Source organism: Syzygium oleosum, unplaced genomic scaffold, assembly GCF_021117445.2.
Source record: "Syzygium oleosum isolate NSW1041296 unplaced genomic scaffold, Sole_v2.1 Sole_v2.02, whole genome shotgun sequence".
NCBI classification, from domain to species: domain Eukaryota; kingdom Viridiplantae; phylum Streptophyta; class Magnoliopsida; order Myrtales; family Myrtaceae; genus Syzygium; species Syzygium oleosum.
The window spans coordinates 7,835,608-7,856,838 of record NW_026607486.1 but is presented as its reverse complement, the minus strand read 5'-3'; the positions used below and the strand labels follow the sequence as shown (position 1 = coordinate 7,856,838).

General features: G+C 43.3%; 1 protein-coding gene across 1 annotated transcript; it reads left to right on the top strand.

Moving 5' to 3' along the window:
- The first annotated feature begins 978 nt into the window (after window positions 1-978).
- LOC115689962 (cytochrome P450 CYP82D47-like) lies at window positions 979-6,332 on the top strand. Its single transcript, XM_030616180.2, has 3 exons — window positions 979-1,522; window positions 1,779-2,194; window positions 5,614-6,332. Exons 1-3 carry the CDS (start codon window positions 979-981, stop codon window positions 6,241-6,243), a joined length of 1,590 nt encoding a protein of 529 aa, XP_030472040.2. The 3' UTR covers window positions 6,244-6,332.
- Window positions 6,333-21,231: the final 14,899 nt, after the last annotated feature.

Below are 21,231 nucleotides of genomic sequence, written 5' to 3'. Positions count from 1 at the left end.
ATCATGACAAATCGATAGCGTATATAAGGTGGTCCGTACCAATCCTAATTACATGGGCGTAAAATTGATGTAGCGATTGATACTATCTCTGATATAATTCTGTGTTTTTCAAATGACACCGTAACTTTAGCCCAAAAAAAGTACTTGGTCGGTGGACTCTACATACTTCTTTACTTCTGTCATTAGGTTTCTGAGTTGATCTTACTAGTTTTCCGAATTTTATGTTTATTAATTATCAATAATTTGAATAAAAAAGTTGAATTTGTCCAGACTAGACAAGAAATCAGAGAGACAGTGAAAATAAATTAACAAAGAAATAAACAGGGGAATCACCCACAAGACAAAACCAGCCCGCCTCATTTTTTTAGTCATGCCTCGTTTGCCACATTCAACTATTTTAGTGATAAAGTTTTTAGCGGTAGAATACAGAGTTCTCAAACTGTGAGGGAGCTATCTATCAGAACATTACAATCTCCTGTTTATACTTTATCCCGCCATATTTGACTCAGTGCCCATGTGCTCTTTTGATTAGTTTATGTCTTCCACCCCATGTTACATTATTCTCTCTCTCTCTCTCTGCATTGAACCTGAGCTCTTATCTTTTTCCAGCAATTTGTCTGCAGATCAAGTGGCCAGTCCAGCACAACCACAAAGACTTGTACCCATTCTTCTCCTTTCCCAATGGATTACGAAGCATCTTTTATTGGTCCCCGAGCTCTCTGGAACGCCAGTCCAATTGCTCCAACTCATGTAGGAATTGTTTTTTCATAACACGTGGGACGTGCTTTTCTCTTGGCACTCAGGGAGTAATCAACAATCCTCCGTGGCTTTGCGACATCTTAAGCACAATTGGCACCTAATTTGTAATTAATTGTACTTTATGGAAGTAATCAATAATCCTAGGAGGAGAAGGTGTATAAATCATATACTCTTCTTTCAAAAATACCAACACACAACTCAATGATGAACCTATTGCAAATGGACCCTCTGCTTCAAGACCTGAACTTCAGCCACTTGAATGGAGTGATCCTAGCCATCCTCATCCTATCAATCCTTGCACTTTTCAAATCGAGCTCATCTCGCAAACTCAAAACACCACCAGAAGTTGCAGGTGCATGGCCTGTCGTTGGGCATTTGCCCATACTAGCAAAATCCCATCTTCCTCACAAGACCTTCGCATCCATGGCAGATGAGTATGGACCGATCTTCACCATTAGGCTCGGGTTGTTCCCGACTGTAGTGGTTAGCAGTTCTGAGATAGCCAAAGAATGTTTCACCAAGCATGACCTTGCCCTTGCGTCTCGTCCTCAGCTATTAGCCACTGAAATTATGGGCTACAATTATGCCATGGTGGCGTTGGCTCCTTATGGTCCGTATTGGCGCGAAGTGAGGAAAATCGCCACCTTGGAACTGCTCTCTAACCGGAGGATTGAGTCGTTGCTCAGCCCCATAGTGGCCTCAGCGACAGATATCGCCATTAAAGAGTTGCACATGCTTTGGACTGAGAAGAAGAATGATTCAGGTACTTTCATGTATATAAAGTAAGTTTAGAATGCTTTATTTTCCCTTTTATATGGTGGTGTGACCCATCCTATCATAGTTATCGGCTCAAATTGGAGAAGAAAATATTTCTACGAAACGATTCAAGTACTAGTGTAGAGAAACAAGCCTAGCCAAGCCAAGCCAAGCAAATTCCGTAAAGTGATTATGTGCTACGGTAAACATAGAAATGTGTTTTTGATTTAAAAAGTCTAACGCTATACCTGTCATTACTACAGGCCATATCTTAGTTGACTTGAAGCAGTGGTTTGCAAGGTTGTCTATGAACATTGTCCTTAAAGTTGTAGCCGGTAAGGGCTATTACAGTGGCATTGCCACTGTTGATGAGGAAGAGAGGCGGCAGTGGCACCATGCCTTGAGGGAATTCTTTGTACTCGTAGCGGTTTTTCCGGTGGCGGATGCTCTTCCTTTCTTGAGATGGTTGGACTTCGGTGGCCATGAGAAATCCATGAAGAGGACCGCCAAAGAATTGGACAAAATCCTAAGTGGTTGGTTAGAGGAGCACAAAAGGAATAGCAAAAATTTGAGTGAGGACAAGGGTGATCGAGATTTCATGGACGTCATGCTTTCGACCCTCAATGGCATGGAAATCGGAGGTTTCGACGCTGATACAATCATCAAAGCTACATGCTTGGTACGCCTTGTTTTCCCACTCTTGAAATTACTGCTTTCTACTCCAAATGCATAGTGTATGCATAACTCATGCTTGCATTATTTTGCATTAGGACAAAGTTTCACTCTTAACCTTATCATTTTTCGTTAATCTGCATGTACTAGTTAGACTTGTTAAACGGGTGGGTCGAGTCGGGTTTGAGTCGGGTCATAAATGGTTCAATCTAACTTGACCCATTTAACCCGTTTATAACCCATTTATCGCAAGGAAAATTTCTCGATCCATACCCGATCCGATCCATATCCAACCCATACCTGACCCGACCTATTTAATTATATATAGGAAAGCTTATTTCTGATAATTATTTAAAAAAATTGTATTGCTAAAACATTTTCATGCAATATAAATTTAGTGGACAATTTTTATATATTTTTTAAAAAAATTGAGACTTTGTTTGTTTCGCGGAAAATATGACATTTCTAGAAATGTTTTCAGGAAAATGAAGATGTTTTTTTTGAATTTTTTTATTTTTATTTAAAAAAATCATATTTTAATTATTTTTCGTTTCTTTGTTTTTTTTCTTTTCCTTTTTCCTTTTCTTTTTTTATTTTTTCTTCTTCCCTGCCGGTGGCGTGCCACAGGCGAGGGACGAGCTCACTGGAGGCCAGCAAAGCTTAAGCTTGCCGATCTGGCGAGCTTCGGGCCTTGCCAGCCTCTAGCGAGCCTTGGGCCTCGCCGATATGGCGAGACTTGAGCTTGCTGGAGGCCGGTTAGCCTTGGCCTTGCTAGATCGGTGAGCTCGAGTCTCGCCAGATCGACGAGGCCCGAGGCTTGCTAGATTGGTGAGCTCAAGGCCTGCCAGCCTCTGGCAAGCTCGTCCCTCGCCTGTGGCCGGCGGCCGACCGTCGCCGTGGCCGGCCACCAGCGGGGAAGAAGATAAAAGAAAAGAAAAAGAAAAAGAAAAAAAAGAAAATTTTAAAATTTTAAAATCAGAAATTTTAAAAAAAAGAAAAAGAAAATTTTAAAATTTTAAAATCAGAAAATTAAAAAAAAAAGAAAATAACACGTTAATTATTCACTTAAACTTGTTGGGTAACTCATTTGTGACCCATTTAATACCCTTTAAGTTAATAGGCCAACCCATTAATAACCCACAATCATTATATATGGGTTAATAAGTGGGTTCTTGACCCATTTACCACCTCTAGTACTAGTGAACAGTCGTTGAATATGCTGGGACTTTGATCTGTTTCACCACTTTTAGGAGAAGTCTTCTTTACATGACGCATATATCATGACACTCATGGAACATGGTGTTGCTTATTCAATTAGATGAACCTATTTGTTGTAATTGTCATATAACTTATGCAAACTAAAAGGTATTAATTAAATAGATGGTGTCACCGCAACATGTCATAAAGTGGATGCGCACTTTACACTGCAGAAATCGATTGAGCTATATGTACAATGTGATGGCTTTGTTATCAATTCATTTCAATTTCTGGTAGAAATTCATGGAGGGTACGGAATTTTAAAAGAGAAAATGGGGCAGATTTTGAGGGAGGAGAAGAGAAGGGGCGGCCGATTAGGTTAATTAGGAAAGTATATTTGCACTCCAGAATCCAATAGGTCCCGTTGAATTCAATGGTTCATCAAATCCAAACATATTGCATTTAGTGGGACAATTTGTTGGCTATTAAACAAATAAAATAGTGCTTTTCCCTGTCTCACATAAGAAAGTTTTGATTGTGTGGGCCACTTTATTAGTGTGGATGTCTTCTAACTTGTTCAATTGAAGACGATGGGCTAAGGCTAGATCACATAATACTCGTGTGCGGATACGCGTTTTTGGCATGATAATTTGGCGCACTTAGCACTTAGCACTTAGTGCGCTTGCGGATGATAATTAGCACTAATCCTCGTTTATTATTTATTATTTATTAAATTTCGAATTTATTATTATAAAATAACGGTTTTACCCTATTGAAACAGTGTGACTGTTCACAATAAAGTTGCGGTTATTTTTTTATTAATTAATTCGAAATTTATTATTTTGCCTAACGGTTATTAGACATTTTTACAACCTTTGGAAGAATTGTGTTCTTTCGAATATAACTACTTCACCTTTGGAAGATTCTGTCTTTTCGAACATAACTCCTACATCTTTGAAAGGTTGTACTTGTTCAAAGATTAATTTTTCAGAATTTATAAAATTCGGAATAATAAAAAATAATAAAAATAATATTTTATTTTATTATTGTTTTAATCCGAATTTTTATTATGTCTTTTGAGAAGGCATCTTTTGACAATGCAACTTCTTCCAAAAGGTTGCATTCGTTTCAAAAAGACTGTAGTATATATTCATATTTTCTCAGTCTGTTTTCACTTACTTTCGATACTACATTCTCAAAACAATACAATAATCTTTTCCAATTGTTTCCCTTGAGAGATCATGGAGAAATACTATAATTGCTATCTGGTATTCTCATTCGAGACTTTATTGTATCATAGAGGATTTTTGCTAGCAATCATTAGCAACGTTATGGGACAAATAATTCCTTAAAGAGAGTGTTACCACGCCTCAAAATCTGATTTCATTTTCTTCGCATTCTGTTTCACGTGAACATTTTTCCCAACACAATTAATATGATGTGGAGTAGTTAGTATATATTAAGATGGTATATAACTCATTAACATAAGTTTTTGAGCGAAAACAGGTTCTACTTAATATATTGAACTAAGGCTCCATATCAGAAATTTTATAAGATGAATATCGGATTTCTAGTGCACCTTGTTTGTATTACTACTACAATGATCAAGATTACAAGGTGATGATTAACACACACCGCTCTGATGGACCTTTTATATCAGCTAGCAAGTTTTCTAATGAATGTACAATTTATGTGTTGTTGTTATACTTGAGCAATATTTTTGTACTTCTATTTTATAAAACAATATCCAAGTCTCTTCTATAATTGTACAAGTTATGGGCCAAAGGAAATCCGATTTATCACTTGCAGAGTGACGCGGGCATATATTTTTAAGGGTTCTACATTTTTTTTATTTCCTTGTCTATATTAGGTGATTAGTTTCAAGTTTTAGTAGTTATCATTTAGAATTAAGATTTAATAGGATATAATCTCTATTTAGTTTATCATTAAAATTTCTTTACGTTTTTGCTTTTGATACAAATATGAATTGTTTTTCCTTATAATGTAGCTTATCCTTTTGATAAATGACATATTTATGAGAGAATTTTATTGCATTTGCGCCTTCGTACATTTTTTGGATTTTTGTATGTGTTCATACATTTGCTTCTACTGCGCTGGAGAATTGACGACAAACGAGTAGACATGCACTTTTATTTTGACAGTTTTGTGATTTGGTCTATTTTGTCTTCATATTTCACTCCTAAAATAATATGTATTTCTTCTTTGAAGGCGATTATAGCGGCTGCTACGGATACTACCGCAACCACCCTAACATGGGCAGTCTCTTTGTTGCTAAACAACCTTCAGGTTCTAAAGAAGACTCAAGGAGCACTAGACGCTCAAATTGGTAAACAAAGACATGTGAAAGAATCAGACATTTCCAACCTAACTTACCTACATGCCGTAGTGAAGGAGACTCTCCGATTACACCCGCCAGCCCCACTCGGGGCACCACATGTATCAACTGAAGATTGCATCATCAACGGTTACTATGTGCCCAAAGGCACAAGGTTGATCATCAACTTATGGAAAATTCAAACCGATCCAAGAGCATGGCCTGAACCAATGAAGTTTAGGCCTGAGAGGTTCTTGAGTAGTCATGAGGATGCTGACATGAAGGGCCCAAAATTTGAGTACTTGCCATTTGCAGGTGGTAGAAGAATTTGCCCTGGAATATCCTTTGGCCTTCAATCGATGCTTTCTATACTCGCTAGGTTTCTGCATGCATTCGAGGTATCAACTCTTGATGATTCACAAGTGGATATGTCAGAGGGTTTCGGAATAACGGTTGACAAGGCGACGCCGCTTGAAGTTATGCTCGCCCCAAGATTGCCTAATGAGGTCTACGAATTCACATGAAGCAGTAGAAGAATGAGAAACATGTTGATGGGCAAGTTACCACTAAATAAATAGGCTCTCCATGTCTAGCTTTTATCTAGTCATTTTTAGTTGCACGTTCTGATAATCAATGATTTCGTTCCAGTACGTCTTTCGTGAAATAGGAACTACGTCTTTACTATGGCGAGAGAAACCTGGCAAGATGTCTAGCCAATTTAGCTGCCCTGATCACGATCGAGCACTGGATATTTGGCATTTGCTTTGAAGTTTGAAATAGTAAATTGTGGTGTTATGCTAAGCCGTTCGTATGTAGTAATTTTTTATGCTCTCATATCCCAGAACGAGGATTACAAAAGATGCCTTGAATATTAGATAGAATTACAAAATTTAAACAAATATAATCTTTCTTCACCTATCCTTTTCAACCACCAATGTGAACAGACCGCCCAACAAGCGGATCTCTATTTTGTTTAATCTGGTTCACAATATGGGTGTATATATGTATGTAGTGTTCCTCGTGTTTTGCTATCCTGATGTATTTGTTCTTCTTAGATCATGTATTTAGTAATAGCACCGGTGGGAACGTGGGGTGTTCTTAAAGCAGTCTGAGTACACGTTGATTTACTGTTTATGTCGTGCCCTCTTTGTCACATTAAAGTTGCGAATATAATAAAACTTTGATTCTAGCCACCACGCTAGTCATGTGACTCATTTCCCCCCTCTCTCTCTCTCTCAAAAAAAGTATCGAGTAAGAATCTTATCACACGGACTAAAATCTATTTGGACCTTTACACGCTCCTGGTGAATTCAAATTTGATTGATAGATCAATTTCCTTTCTTCCTTCCTTACTCTTTCCTCTTATAAAGAGTGGGCGATGAATAGACCCATCAAATGGGTGGATCGGATCGAAAATGGTCTAACCCAAATTGACCTACTTAATCTGTTTTGACCCATTTCCATGTAATACAAATTTAGTGACCCATATCCGACCCAAACAATACCCAACTCATACTCAACCTGACCCATATTGCTAAAACACTTCCATATTTATACTAATCTAAAAAAACTCATACTCAAACTAAGGTGAGATCATGGAGTGAGCGAGCGTGAGATCAAGTACGGGCAAAAAAGAGTCATAGAGGTGGGCTGGATCTAATGAGTTGAGGACCCAATTAACACCCATATTGTTTTTGGCTTTACCATTTTAAACCCATTTACTGAATATAACTAACTCATTTAATAACCCAACCCATCAAATATGGGTTAAGAAATGGATGTATGATTCATTTTGACAGGTCTAGCAATGAGATATGTGGAATGCATCAAACCTCTCTCATTACGCTCATTGAAAACTAGTTAATTAGGGTGCGCATGGCAACGATTATGTAATCGGGAACTGATTCTGCTAAAAAATGATTCTTTTTTATTCCGTGTCCGGGAACAATTTCTAAGCATTTGAAGGCGTTTGGTAACTGCTCAAAATTTCTAATCTTAGAATAGAAAAAGAACAGCAATGCGTATGATAACTATACAAAATTTCTTTTTATTAATAATACTTTAACAATATTTTGAATTTTCTTAATATTTCTTACTGTTTTTTCCTTTTTTTTCTTTTTTTTTTCTTTCCCTTCCCTTCCTTGGCCATGGCTGGTCGCCGGCGCCAGCGACCGATCACAGGCCAGGGCCGGCAAGGGCGTCGCGGCCCTCACCGCCGCGGCAACGAGCTAGACAAATAAATGAGTATTTCTAAGTTTGAACAAACAAATGAGTATATTCTGAGTCTGAACAACCAATGAGTATATTTTGAATTTGGACAAACGAATGAGTAATTCTGAGTTTGAACAAACAAATAAGTGTATTTTGAATCTGAACAAATAATGTGTATATTATGAATCTGCACAGACAAATTAGTATTTAAGAGTCTCAACAAACAAATGAATATATTCTGAGCCTGAACTAACAATAGGTATGTTCAGAGTCCGGACAAACAAATGAATATTTCTGAGTCTGAACAAACAAATAAGTATATTCTAAGTCTGAACAAATAATGGGTATATTCAGAGTCTGGACAAATATATGAGTATTTCTAAGTCCGAACAAACAAATGAGTATAACTTGAGTTTGAACAAACAATGTGTAACACCCCAGGTTTACACTGTGTAATATTGTCCGCTTTGAGTCCACTGACCCTCACGGCTTTAAAACGCGTTACACAGATATAAAACCCCAAGCCTTATAAACTAGCCCAGGACTCCCCTCCTAGGCGATGTGGGACAAGAGACATGCCCCCCTTTGCCATCCTAGAAGCTTGCCAGATGCCGCTCCTTGCTTAGGCCATAATCTACCGGCCCTGACGACCACTCCCCGCCCTCGTCGGACCGGGTCGTTACATTCTCCCCCCTTCAGGCACAGCGTCCTCGCTGTGGCCCCACACGCGGTCGGAAGTCAGCTCTGATACCAATTAAACGGGGATGTTAAGCCCCACACCCTACGAGCTAGCAACATCCCGCTTGGTTGTTAAGTATGCGACGTCCCAGGACTAGTCACCGACCCATACAAACGAACTAAGAGTAACACATGCGGAAGCAACTCGAACACTCCATTCAACATTCATTTAAATGGGATAGTAAAGAGACAAATGAAACAGAACAATGAACCACTTTATAAACATAACGACACTTACAAGGATAACAAATACAAGCCTTCCTAAAGGCCACAACCCAGACCACTCGTACTCAAAAAGGGATCAGGAGGTCGATCTGCTTCACTACTGTACTCAAAAGAGGAGTCCTAAAAAGATAGGGTTTCTCACGCTATAAAAAACCCCCACAGTTTCCTGGCAGTGACCCCGGTGAGGTTGGGTCAGATATCTCACTAAAAGAACCTAATGGCAAAGACTCCGGTTCAAGATCTGTCTCCATGGACACCATCTCGGGTTTCGAAATCTCCGGTTCAGAATCTGGATTAGCAACAGCTCCGTCAGGAAGAGCAATCTCCATGAGATCCCACTCTCCTAATCCATCGTCAGGGGAGATGTCAAACCCACGGAGAGGACCAAAGGTATGATCTCCATCTCTCAAGAACCACGCCATATAGGTATGAGGTTTACAAAACTTATCACCCTTGTCGACCCAAACTGTACTAGCATGTCTAATATACTCCCTATCACCACCTGCCAGGTACTCCGTCAACCAATGTTCCATATCCATAGGTACCCCAAAACGTTGCGGAGGATCAGTCATAGTCAAGGTCGAGGGTCTGAAAGGTTTAATTGCAACAATGAAAATAAATCTCAATAAGTAAACTACCTAAACCCCGACTAGAGTAACACGTACCTTCGGAACACCCTAATCATGCAATCCTAATTAACATGGCAAATCAATAACAATAACCTTCCTTGGCACAACCAGCGTCCAATTCATAACAAACGTTCTAATGGACACCCAACGATAACACCATATCACACGATCTTAAAATGCATAACAATCATGGCATGATATCAACATACCTAACAACAATAATAATCCAGACATGTTCCAATCATCCACACAAGTCTCGAATATAAGGTGAAACCGTTTTGGCCCGTCCCATACTGTGCCTCACGATTTCATCACATAATCAAGCGCAATACATCAACACGAGTCCTTCTAAACACAAAGTGTCACGCCCCGAACCCTACGGCATGCAACGTCCCTCTTCGGTCGTATTGGTGCGACATCCCAGGATGTGTTGCCGACCCAAAACCCAAATCAGAGAACAATACACATGTGGAAACGATCAAACACCCGTACATAATTAAAACATGACCAAGGTAGTAACAAATATCATAAACACATACTTACATTAAACAAGGGAGGATTTACAATATCCATTTGAAACAGAAATATACATAAGCCAAAACGGGTCAGCAAGCCACTAACATCAAAAAGGGGTACGTGGCTCGGGCGGTCAGGTACTAGATCTAAGAAGGGCTCATTCCAAAAAGTGTCGGCCCTACCTAACTATGTTCAAGGCTAAACCCTAGGGTAACCAATCTGGGTCGGATCCCGAAGACTTGGATGAATCATAGGACGACACGGACTCAGAATCCATAGACTCTGGCTTGGACTCGACCTCCCATGGGTCCTCCTCGGGATCATCCTCCGGCTCTGACTCCAGTTCCATCGGCTCCGGCTCAGGATCAGACTCCTGTAATATCCTGAATTCGATCCACTTTCATGATCAACGAAATGGATATGTATTTCTCATTTCATTTTAGTAAGTCTCGCCCGGAACTGATCATTCTCGGGATACTGACTGATAGAGAATGGCTAACTAGGAAAATGGTACGTGGACCCAAGAACTCGACCGTGAATCGAGCTCCGATTCCGAGGAATGACGAGGGAATATTTTGGGCCAATGTGGGTCGACCCAAGGAGGGTGACGGATTTGGTTTGGCCAACGACGTACGATCGAATCGCGAATGATTCCGCATGACCGAGAGTACGCGTGGCGAACAATCCTAAACTTATTCCGAATGATTGCAACCTCCGGAAGTAGCGATAAATCCTCGCGTTCTCTTGGAAATCGAGACCGTTATGACTCGAGTAATCCTAAGTCGATACGCGTAACTCCTAATAGCTGCCCATTAGTAAGAGACGCTAAAATCGCATTTGAGCGAAATTGATCGTGGAATTGAATCCGGACTTGGGTGTCGAATTTCACGGACGTACGCAACTATTTGCTAGGACGACATCGTATTAGTGTGGCCAATCATATTTGGGATCGGTATGATCGAAAAATGAAATTTCGGACCGGAAGTGGAAAATTACCGTTTTGCCCTTGGACCCTAAGCTTTAATTCCGAAAATTGGAGGGTTAATTTTGGTCTAGATCAACCCCCTAGTGGCCGAAAATCCTTGGACCATAATGCCCCCACCACTCTTGCTCAATCCCCAAGTTCCCCTAGATATTTTGTGTTAGAACTAATCTTGGCCATTGATCTTGGATGTGAATGATGGGTGCTTGAATTTCAGCCCTTAGATCAATGTGTTAGTAGAGTGGTTAGTTTGGACATTGTGAGTGGAGTGGTTCAACCACTGCCACTCAAGGCTTTAGCTTAAACACTCTCTCAATCTCTCTCTCCTCTCATTCTCTCCCTCACCGGCCACTCCCCTCTCATTCTCGCCACTCTCTCACTCTCTCCTTCTCCCCCTTGCCGTGTGAAGCAGCCCCGCCGGAGCAGCCCAGCCGCGGCCACACTGCCGTCGCTCGCTGCCCGCCGGGACCGCACGTCGTCACCATCTCGCCTCACCACCACCACTCGACCATCTCTTTCTCTTCCTTCTCATTTCAGCGCCACCACCAGCCCCCACCTTGGCCGTGCACCGCCGTTCGTGCACCACCGCCGCATGCCACCTCAGCCGACCTCGCCTTTCCCTCTCCATTTCCGTGACACCACCACCGTCACCAGCAACCCCCCTTAGCCGCTGTGATCAGTCGTGGCCCGCTAACCCACCGTTCGCCGCTGGCGCCGCCGCTGGTTTTGCCGCGAGCCGGTGACCGTCCAGCCTGTCCTCCCCCTTGTTCAGCCACTTTTGGAGCTTAAAACCTTGTGAGTGGAAACCCTAACCCTTAATTAGGCTATTGTACATTTCTAAATAGGTTTAGGGGTTAGTTAGGGTGTTTTAGGGGTTAATTAGTAGCTGGTAATGAGGTGATTAAGGTGGCCTAATGTGATGGTGATTTAGTGGCCTAGAGTGAACTGATTAGTGGCTGGTCATTGTGGGATCAATTGGACCTTGTACGCCTAAATTGTGGTTTAGTCGTGAATTACAATGTGTGCCTTGATTTGATCATGATGTGGCTAAATTCTAAATGAATTGTGATCAATTATGTGATGCAATGTTAAGTGCTAGTGTGGCCGTGAATTGAGAGGCTTTGTGGGCCATGGACTTGTGCAATTTTAATGGTTTAATTATGTGATTTCCGAGCGCCAATTATGCACCGTGGCTGAATTGATTTAATTGATTAATTGGGCACATTGATATATATTAAATTGAGCCTGTGGCTAAGTTAAAAATGAATGCTCAATGTGGAATTTATGAATGCCCGAGTTTCGGATGTTATGGCCATGAATGGTGCATATTAAGCATTGGCATAACATGTGCATCATGTGAGTGTGCACGATTGGCATGAGCATGCGATCACCTAAATTGCCTTGATGCGTTTTACGCGGGGTTCAAATAATAATTGGTGGAATGTGTACGTGTGATCACATAAGCCCTGATGCGTGTTACGCGGGGTATTGAACCCGTCCTGAGGCGTTTAACGCGGGACAATGCCCGGATTACCGGAAAATGGCCAACCTGAGGTGTCGTTCACGCGGGTTGTGTCATGAGCCTGATGCGTTTAACGCGGGCCGGAGATTGATGGGAAAGTGATAGACCTGATGCGTTTAACGCGGGTCGGTGAATAAATGAGAAATTGGCTCGTGTGCGAAGTGCATATTAATGAGTATGAGCATGTGCATGGCCAGTGATTGTGGCCAATTGAGAATGTGTATGTGCCATAATTGATTTACTCGGTGTTACTATTATGTGCCTAACCTGCAGGGTCAATGGTATGTTGATTTGGGCCCAAGGGCCTAAGTCGTTTGAATAATGAACTGTATGTTTGTGTAGTTGCTTGTTCTAGAGGTGCATGTTAGCCTAGTTTAGGTTTAGGGGGCCTACTTGCTGAGATTTATTCTCATTGTTGTTAAAACCCAACATTTCAGACCCCCGACCTTGAGGATGGCAGGCGTACCAATACGTTTTGGGATCCCGTATCGCATAGAGCGTTCGGTGATCGAGTACCCCATTGGGGACGGGGAGACTTATGTTAGACATTTTACTACCGTTTGGGTCGACGTGGGCGAGCCGCAGTTTCAGGCTCATCAGTATCTCGGTTGGTGTTTTTGGGACAAGTTCGGCATTTATGGACCCCTTAGGACTTTTGATGTTTCGATAGACGGGCTAGGTCATTGGGATCTATAGATAGCTGATGGGGAGGTGGCCAGCCCCAAAACCGTATCCGAGGAGGATTCTGACTCCCGACCAGTCATCTTCGAGATGGATTCCGATCCTGAGGAGGAGGAGCCAATAGAGTGGGAGTCCGATCCTGTCACGCCCCGAACCCTACGGCACGCGACAACCCTACCGCGGTCGAATTTGTGCGACATTCCAGGACGCGTCGCCGACCCAAAATCCAAAACAGAGAATAATACACATGCGGAAGCAGATAAACACCCGTACATAAATAAAACATGGCCAAGGATAGCAACGAACATCAGAAATACAAACTTACATTAATACCAGGGGATTTACAATATTCATTAACAGCGATATACATAAATCAAAACGGGTCAGCAGCCACTAACATAAAAAAGGGGGTATGTGGCTCGGGCGATCAGGGTACTAAACCTAAGAAGGGCTCATTCTAAAAAGTGTCGGCCCTACCTAACTATGGTCAAGGATAAACCCTAGGGTAACCAGTCTGGGTCTGATCCCGAGGACTCGGACAAATCGTCAGACGACTCGGACTCGGAATCCATAGAATCCGGCTCAGACTCGGCCTCCACTGGCTGTAACAGCCCGAATTTCGATATAATTCCGGGATCAATAAAATTGACATTAGTTCGCATTTCATTTTAGTAAGTCTCGCCTAGAGCTGATCACTCTTGGGATACTAACCAATGGGGTATGGCTAATTGGGAAGAACGGTACGTAGATCAGGGACCCGATCGTGAATCGGGCACCGATCACGAGAAATGATGAAGGAATATTTTTGTGCCGACGTGGGCCGATTTCAGGAAAAGTGATGGATTTGGTTTGGCCAAGGTCAACGATGTACAAGCGGATCGCAGGTGATTTTGCACGATCGAAAGTGCACGTGGCCAACCAGTCCTGAACTGGAACCGAACGATCGCGACCTCTGGGACTAGTGATAATTTCTCATTTTCTCAATGATCAGGACTATCATGACTCGGATAACTCTAGGTCGATACGCGTAACCCCTAAACAGCCGCCCGTTAGTGGGAGACCCTGAAATTGGAAATTTAGCGAGTTTTGGTTACGAAATTGGACCTGGACTTCGGTATCGATTTTCGAGGTCGTGTACGACTGGTTTTACAGGACTGACGTCATTTTAGGATGGCCACGCATATTTGGAGTAGTTTCGGTTGAAAAATGGAATTTCGGCCCGGAAGTGAAAAAAATTACGATTTTACCCCTCTGGACCCCGACATCGATTTTTGAGGGCGTAAGTGACTATTTTGCCTGGCCGACACCATTTTTGAGTGACCACGCACATTTGGAGTTGGTACGGGCGAAAAATGGAATTTCGACCCAGGATCGTAAAAATGACCATTTTGCCCCTAGGCCATTTTTGGTTCCAAATTTTGGGAGAAATTAAGAGGATTAATTAATTTTGGATTTATCTCAATTATTGGACCTAAAGACCATTTTACCCTTGCATTATTGGATTGGATTAAATAAGAGCCATTAGATTAGGGGTAAAATGGGAAAATGCGTAGGATTGCGACAAGTGTCCCCCTTACGCCCCCCATATTTGACCGGTTTGACCCCTCCCTCTCTCTATCCTCCCCCTCATTTGGCCGACCTTCCTCTCCCTCTCCTCTCCTCTCCCGACCGACTCTCTCCCTTTCTCGGCAAAGGACGCCGGAGCAAGCCGCCGTCGCCGGAGCCGCCGTTCGCCGGCACCGCCTAGCTTCACCACCATCCCGTTCCACGTTTTTCTCTCTCTCCCATCCACGTTCGGCATGAGGATCACCGCCGGACCGCCGTCCGCCGAGCTCGCCGGGAAGCCGCGCCGTGCACTGTCCGCGCCGACCGACCGCCACCGTCACCCTCACCAAACCACTTTCCCTCCGCCGACTCACCATCTCCTTCACCCGAGCCATCTTGGATAACCGCCGTACGGCTCGGCCAAAGGACACCGTTCGTACCGCCGGCCGCCGTGGGAACGCCACCGCCGGTTCCACCTTTCACCGGTGATTGGCCGCCGTTCCTCGTCGTCGTGAAGTTGGATTAAGTGAGTGTACCTCCTAAACCCGGATTAGGATTGATAGTGCGTTTTCTGGACTGGTTTAGGTATTATTAGTGAATATTGGAAGGAATTAGTGAACCGAATGGCGGGAATTTGTACTAGAATAATATTGGTGAATTAATGTGATTTAATTGAGGATGATTATTGGCCTCGAAGTGGCTGTGATAGTGACTGTCCATTAGCGATTTATTGGACTGGCATGGGTTAGTTGAGGATTAGATGACTGAATTGCCGGGTATGCCCGGGTTGATTGATTTATCGATGGTTGTGCTCAATTATAGTAAATCTGGAAATACCATGTCGTGTGTTCATGTGGCCAAATTGTGCGGAGTGTGATTGGTTATTGGATAACCTAAATTGAGTACCGATTGGTGAATTGTGAATTGGGCCGCACGGTATTAATTGGCCAAGTGAGCAAATTGTTGTGGTATGAATTTGACTGGTTGCCTAAAGTATGTTTGATGCTCATGGTGCATTATGCTGCATTTCATGGCCACGCATTGTGTATGCCAAGAATGAGACGTGTGATGAAATTGTGTGAGAATGCGTGTCTGCCATGAGCATATAATCACCTAATTATACGCTGATACGTTTTACGCGGGGTTCAGATAAAAATTGGCAGTGTGCCGTGTGATCACTTATTGGCCATCGGGTCGTGCCATCCTCATGCACTTTGTAGTAGGACGATGCCCGGTATATCTGGAAGACGACCAACCTCATGCACTTTGTAGCAGGCTCTGGTTCGTAAGGAGATCGGTGTTGCGCCTCATGCACTTTGTAGCAGGCTAGAGACACTGGGCTTGGGACGTTTTTACGCTGGCCGTGGAGTGTTGTGAGCCTTCGGGTCGTGGCCTTCAGGTCGGTTTCTAACTAAAAATGAGCTGTATGCCAGTGTGCAGTGTGAGCCAATATGAAACATGGCATGATGATGACATTTACATGCATAAGAGTGCATGGGCTAGTGCGCGAGTGTGCGAAACTTGGTGATTGGCATGCGAATCAAACATTAATGAATATGATCATGCGTATGGCGTACGTGTGACTGGTGTGTTCGCGTATGTGCCGTGAGTATTATAATGAAATGCCTAACCTGCAGGGTCAGTTGTGCGTTCGATCTGGGCCTAAGGGCCCAGGTTAATTGATTTGCACTTGTTATATATTGTTTTGCTTGTTTGTCTGTCAGGAGAATGCATGTTAGCCTAGCCTAGGTTTAGGGGTTGTACTCGCTGAGATTCGTCTCACGGTAGTAATAACCCAATTTTTCAGACCCCCAGCCCTGAACATGCTGAGGCAGCCACCTCTTTTTGGGATCCCGACGCAGATTCTTCGAGAGTATACTCAGCTGGCAATGGGGAAGAGTATGTGAGATATCATTTCGTAGTTTATGTGAATATGGGTGAGTACTTTTACCAAGCGCAAGAATATGTGGCCTGGTGCCTGAAAGACGCCGACGGAATCATCGGGAGACCTCTCAGGACTTTTGACGTTCCGGTAGATATAGGCGGGGTGATGATACCCCAGATGGCCGATGGCGAAATAGTGGACCCTCCAGCCGTAGATGAGTCTGTAGCCATGGACCAGGAGCCAGGAGTATGGTATGAGGATCCCGAGGCTATGGACGAGGAGGTCGAGCCAGAGCAAGTACTGAAACCTATGGATCAAGATCCGAATGAGGACGGAGAGGTAGAGTTAGGATCAGATGAAGAGATGGTGTCTGATGAAGAGTTAGGTCTATACCTGGATCTGGACTCGAAGGATGAGCAAGCAGCAATCCAGGCCACAGAATCGGAGGAGTCCGAGTTGAGCGAGAGATCTTTAGAGGAACCTACAGAGTCATCAGACTCGGATTGGGAGCCTTAGGATAGGCTGGAGGCTTAGCAAGGGAGGCCGTCTCTTTTTGTCTGTGGACTCCCTTTTGACATAGTTGACTCACCCTAACCACCTATCCTTTTTGTCCTAGTGGCTATTAACTGCTTGTACTGTCCGTTTTTATTGTATAAATGGGTTATGTAAAAAGGTTTTCTATAATGTTATAAAGTGTACATATTTTCAGTGGTTGTTTGATTGTAGCCGTGCTACCCATTGCCTCGTATTATTTATATTGTCAGGGTTTGTTTATTTCTTCCGCTTGTGCTTGTTCTCTGTTTGGGCGTTGGGTTGGCGACGCTTCCTAGGACGTCGCACCATAATCGACCAAGGTAGGGATGTTGCGTACCGTGGGGTTCGGGGCGTGGCATCCCCGTTTGAATTGGTATCAGAGCAAGGTCAGCTCGATCCAATTTGGTCGAAGCCTGGAGTGATAAGGAGCGATGAGGCCATGGGTAGCCAGTAGGGTGACCTTGTGTGCGACATGTATCTCTTGACAGTTGTGTTTGATTGAGTGCTTATTGCTTATTGGTATGACTCGTAAAGTGCAGGTGCGGCAGGACCTGAGGTGAGTATGCAAACTCCTTGGGTGATGTGTTGATTGGCTCTTGTTAAGCCGCATGCTGGTTGTTGATTGTTGCTTCGATACCTGCCTAGGACTTAGACTGGGATAGATTAGTTTAAGTCTTTAATTCCTTAATGGAATTATAGCAGGTAGTGAGTAGCTGTATTGTGAGGATGAGTAGAAGAAAGGGTAAGGAACCCCAGGGTCAACCTAGTTCGGGAGGCCAAGAAGCCATGGACCCCATATTCGATGAAGTGATGGAGACCCTACGCGAGATAGGGCATATTATGGGATTGCAAGCTCAGGAAAGGGCTGCAGCTTATGCGCAGGCTGCTGAGGCAGCACCGATTGCTAGTAATGGAGGAAATCAAGCCCAGCAAGGGCAGGCTCAACCAGCAGGGGTTAGGCAAATGCCCCAATTGGTGGAATAATTTATAAAGTTGAAGCCGCCTCAGTTTCATGGTCGTGGTGACCCCGAGACTGCACCGAGATGGGTGGAAGCACTGGAGAAAACTTTTAAGGTTTTGGGGTACACCGATGAGGAGAAGGTAACATTGGCGGTTTATCAGCTGCAGGACGGTGCTAATGATTGGTGGAATGCCACAGAAGGTAGAGTATTTCTAGAAGTGATGCGTGCGTGGGCGAGTGATTCCACAAAGCATCCAAACAGCAAATAAAGTAAAGATTCGATTAGGAACCAAGGCGTAAAGATTAGACCACCAGCCAAGGATCTTCACCGAGAGGGATAGAACAATCTTCACCACGGCCTAAAGGCGCACCACCAGCCACAGATTCGATTGAGTTTGAATAGGTTCACCACCGAGAGCATAAAGGCAACGCCACCAACTCAAGGATAAAGAACCTTCGGCTCACCACCAAAGAGAAACCACTCTCTTAGGATAAAGATGCCTAAAAATTTGAATTAACTCACTCAGAGGAATTCTTATTCATTCACCCCTTACAATGTAGGCCGAACCCTTATTTAAAGAGAAACTAGGACTTAAGATAGGAAACAACAAATTAGGAAACAAACCTAAGAGGAAATCCCAGAATAGGAAATAACCCAAGATAAGACTTCAAAATAGGAAACAACCAAAAGGGAATCAACATAACTCTTAAAATAGGAATCTAAATAAAATCTTCAAAATAGGAAACTAGAATGAATCTTGTGCAATCTCGTTGTGCAATTTCGTACTTCAACCGTAGCCACCAAGTAAAATTACCAAAAGGTATCCAAAGTGCACGAGAACAGCTCCACTTGACCTCCCATTGATACAACTCCTATTGGGCTTCAATTCAACCACTTTCTTTGACCCAATGAAGTACATAGTACCCATTCTTCAAGCTGCATTCTCCAATTAGTAAAGCTAGGCTTGAAGTTGAGTTCTCACTAGCTTGGGGGTTTTCTACATGTTGGGGGTTTTCGGATGCAACCGCATCAAGAAGGAACGGCCCGGACTTGGACTGCGTTTGTTGAGAGCTTTTATGAGAAGTATTTTTCGGAGAACGCCCAGGAAAAGAAGTTGATGGAGTTCATGCGACTACGTCAAGGTCAGATGACCGTTGACCAGTATGAAGCAGAATTTGCAAGACTGGCGAAGTTCGCACCGACTATAGTGGAAAATCCGCGAGATAGAGCTCGAAGATTCCAGGATGGATTGAAGCTGGATCTTCGGAGCCTGATTTTGTCTCATGATATCAAGGATTATGGGGAGATGTTTAGGCGGGCTCAAATTGTTGAGCGGGATTAGTAGGAAAGGGCAGCCGCTTCGGGATCACGGTTTGCCCAGAGTAGGGATAACCGTCGTCCTGGGAAGAAGCCAATGATTGGCAATCGACGATTTGTTCCCTCGATTAGGTGGAATATTGGGAAGCTAAGTAACCAGCCGAGTAGGTTTGTAGCGTGCTTTAAGTGTGGAAGTATGGAGCACCATACCAGAAATTGCCCTCAGATGCCTCCTTCAGGACCGCCCAGGTTGCCGCCTTCGCGAGTTGGAAATCACGCCGGACCTCCCCCACCGGCTAATCAGGGGCGACCGCCAGCTCAAGGAAAGGTCTATGCCATGGCGCGCAGGGAAGCTGAGAATGCGCCGGGCGTGGTCACAGGTACGATTTTCCTATGTGATCATGCCGCATATACATTGTTTGATCAGGGGGCGACCCATTCTTTCATTTTCGAGCAGTTTATTAAGTTAGTTGGTATGGAACCAGTGTTGCTTGAAAATGTGCTTTGCGTATCGACACCCATGAATGATAGTGTGTTAGTTTCTTTTGGATGCCCTAATTGTAGGATAATTATTGGGGGTAAAGAAGAGAGTATCGACTTGGCAGTATTGACTATGTTTGATTTTGATGTGATCATTGGGATGGACTGGTTAGTCCGACAGAAAGCTGTATTGGATTGCAGCGATAGGACGATCCAATTTAGCTCAGATGGACATCCTAGTTTTGTATTTCAGGGAAACCGAGGAGGAACCTCGATTCCTTGGATTTCCTCGTTAGAGGTGAATAAGTTGTTGGATGATGGATGTGAAGGATACTTAGTGAATGTTGTGGATCCGATAGTGGCGGAACCTAAGTTGGAAGATATACCGGTAGTATGTAATTTCCCCGAGGTATTTCCTCAAGAATTGCCGGGTTTACCACCTGAGCGAGAAGTGGAATTTGTGATTGAATTGGCCCTTGGGACAGAGCCGATTTCGAAGGCACCATATTGGATGTCCTTATCAGAATTGAAGGAGCTGAAAGTGCAAATACAGGAATTGTTGGACAAGGGTTTCATTCGCCCTAGTGCGTCTCCATGGGGAACGCCAGTCCTGTTATAGAGAAAGAAAGATGGAACTCTGAGGCTGTGTATAGATTACCGGCAGTTGAACCAAGTGACAATAAAGAACAAGTATCCGCTGCCGAGGATTGACGATTTGTTCGACCAATTGCAAGGAGCCTCAGTGTTTTCCAAGATAGATTTGAGGACTGGGTACCATCAACTGAGGATCAGGAATGAGGACATCCCCAAGACTGCTTTCAGGACTAGATACGGGCATTATGAATTTATAGTTATGCCTTTTGGACTAACGAATGCCTCAGCTGCTTTTATGGATTTGATGAATCAGGTGTTCAAGGAATTTCTGGATCAGTTTGTGATAGTTTTCATTGATGATATACTAGTGTACTCTAAGAGCCCTGAGAAGCATAAAGTACATTTAGTAAAAGTGCTATGGACTTTAAGAGAACACGAACTGTATGCCAAGTTCAGTAAGTGTGAGTTTTGGCTCAGTCGAGTGGCATTTCTTGGACATATAGTTTCGGGAGATGGAATTTCTGTCGATCCAGCTAAGATTGAGGCAGTAATGAAGTGGCATAGACCGACCTCGGTAACAAAAATTCGGAGTTTCTTAGGATTGGCTGGCTATTATCGACGTTTTGTAGAAGGTTTCTCGTCGATAGCCATGCCGTTGACGCGATTGCTAAAGAAGGAATCTAAGTTCGTA

Coding starts and splice junctions, on each gene's coding strand:
- LOC115689962 (XM_030616180.2), top strand. CDS start 979: ATGGACCCTCTGCTTCAAGACCTGAACTTCAGCCACTTGAATGGAGTG. Junction 1,523..1,778: donor TGAGAAGAAGAATGATTCAG/GTACTTTCATGT, acceptor TCATTACTACAG/GCCATATCTTAGTTGACTTG. Junction 2,195..5,613: donor TCATCAAAGCTACATGCTTG/GTACGCCTTGTT, acceptor TCTTCTTTGAAG/GCGATTATAGCGGCTGCTAC.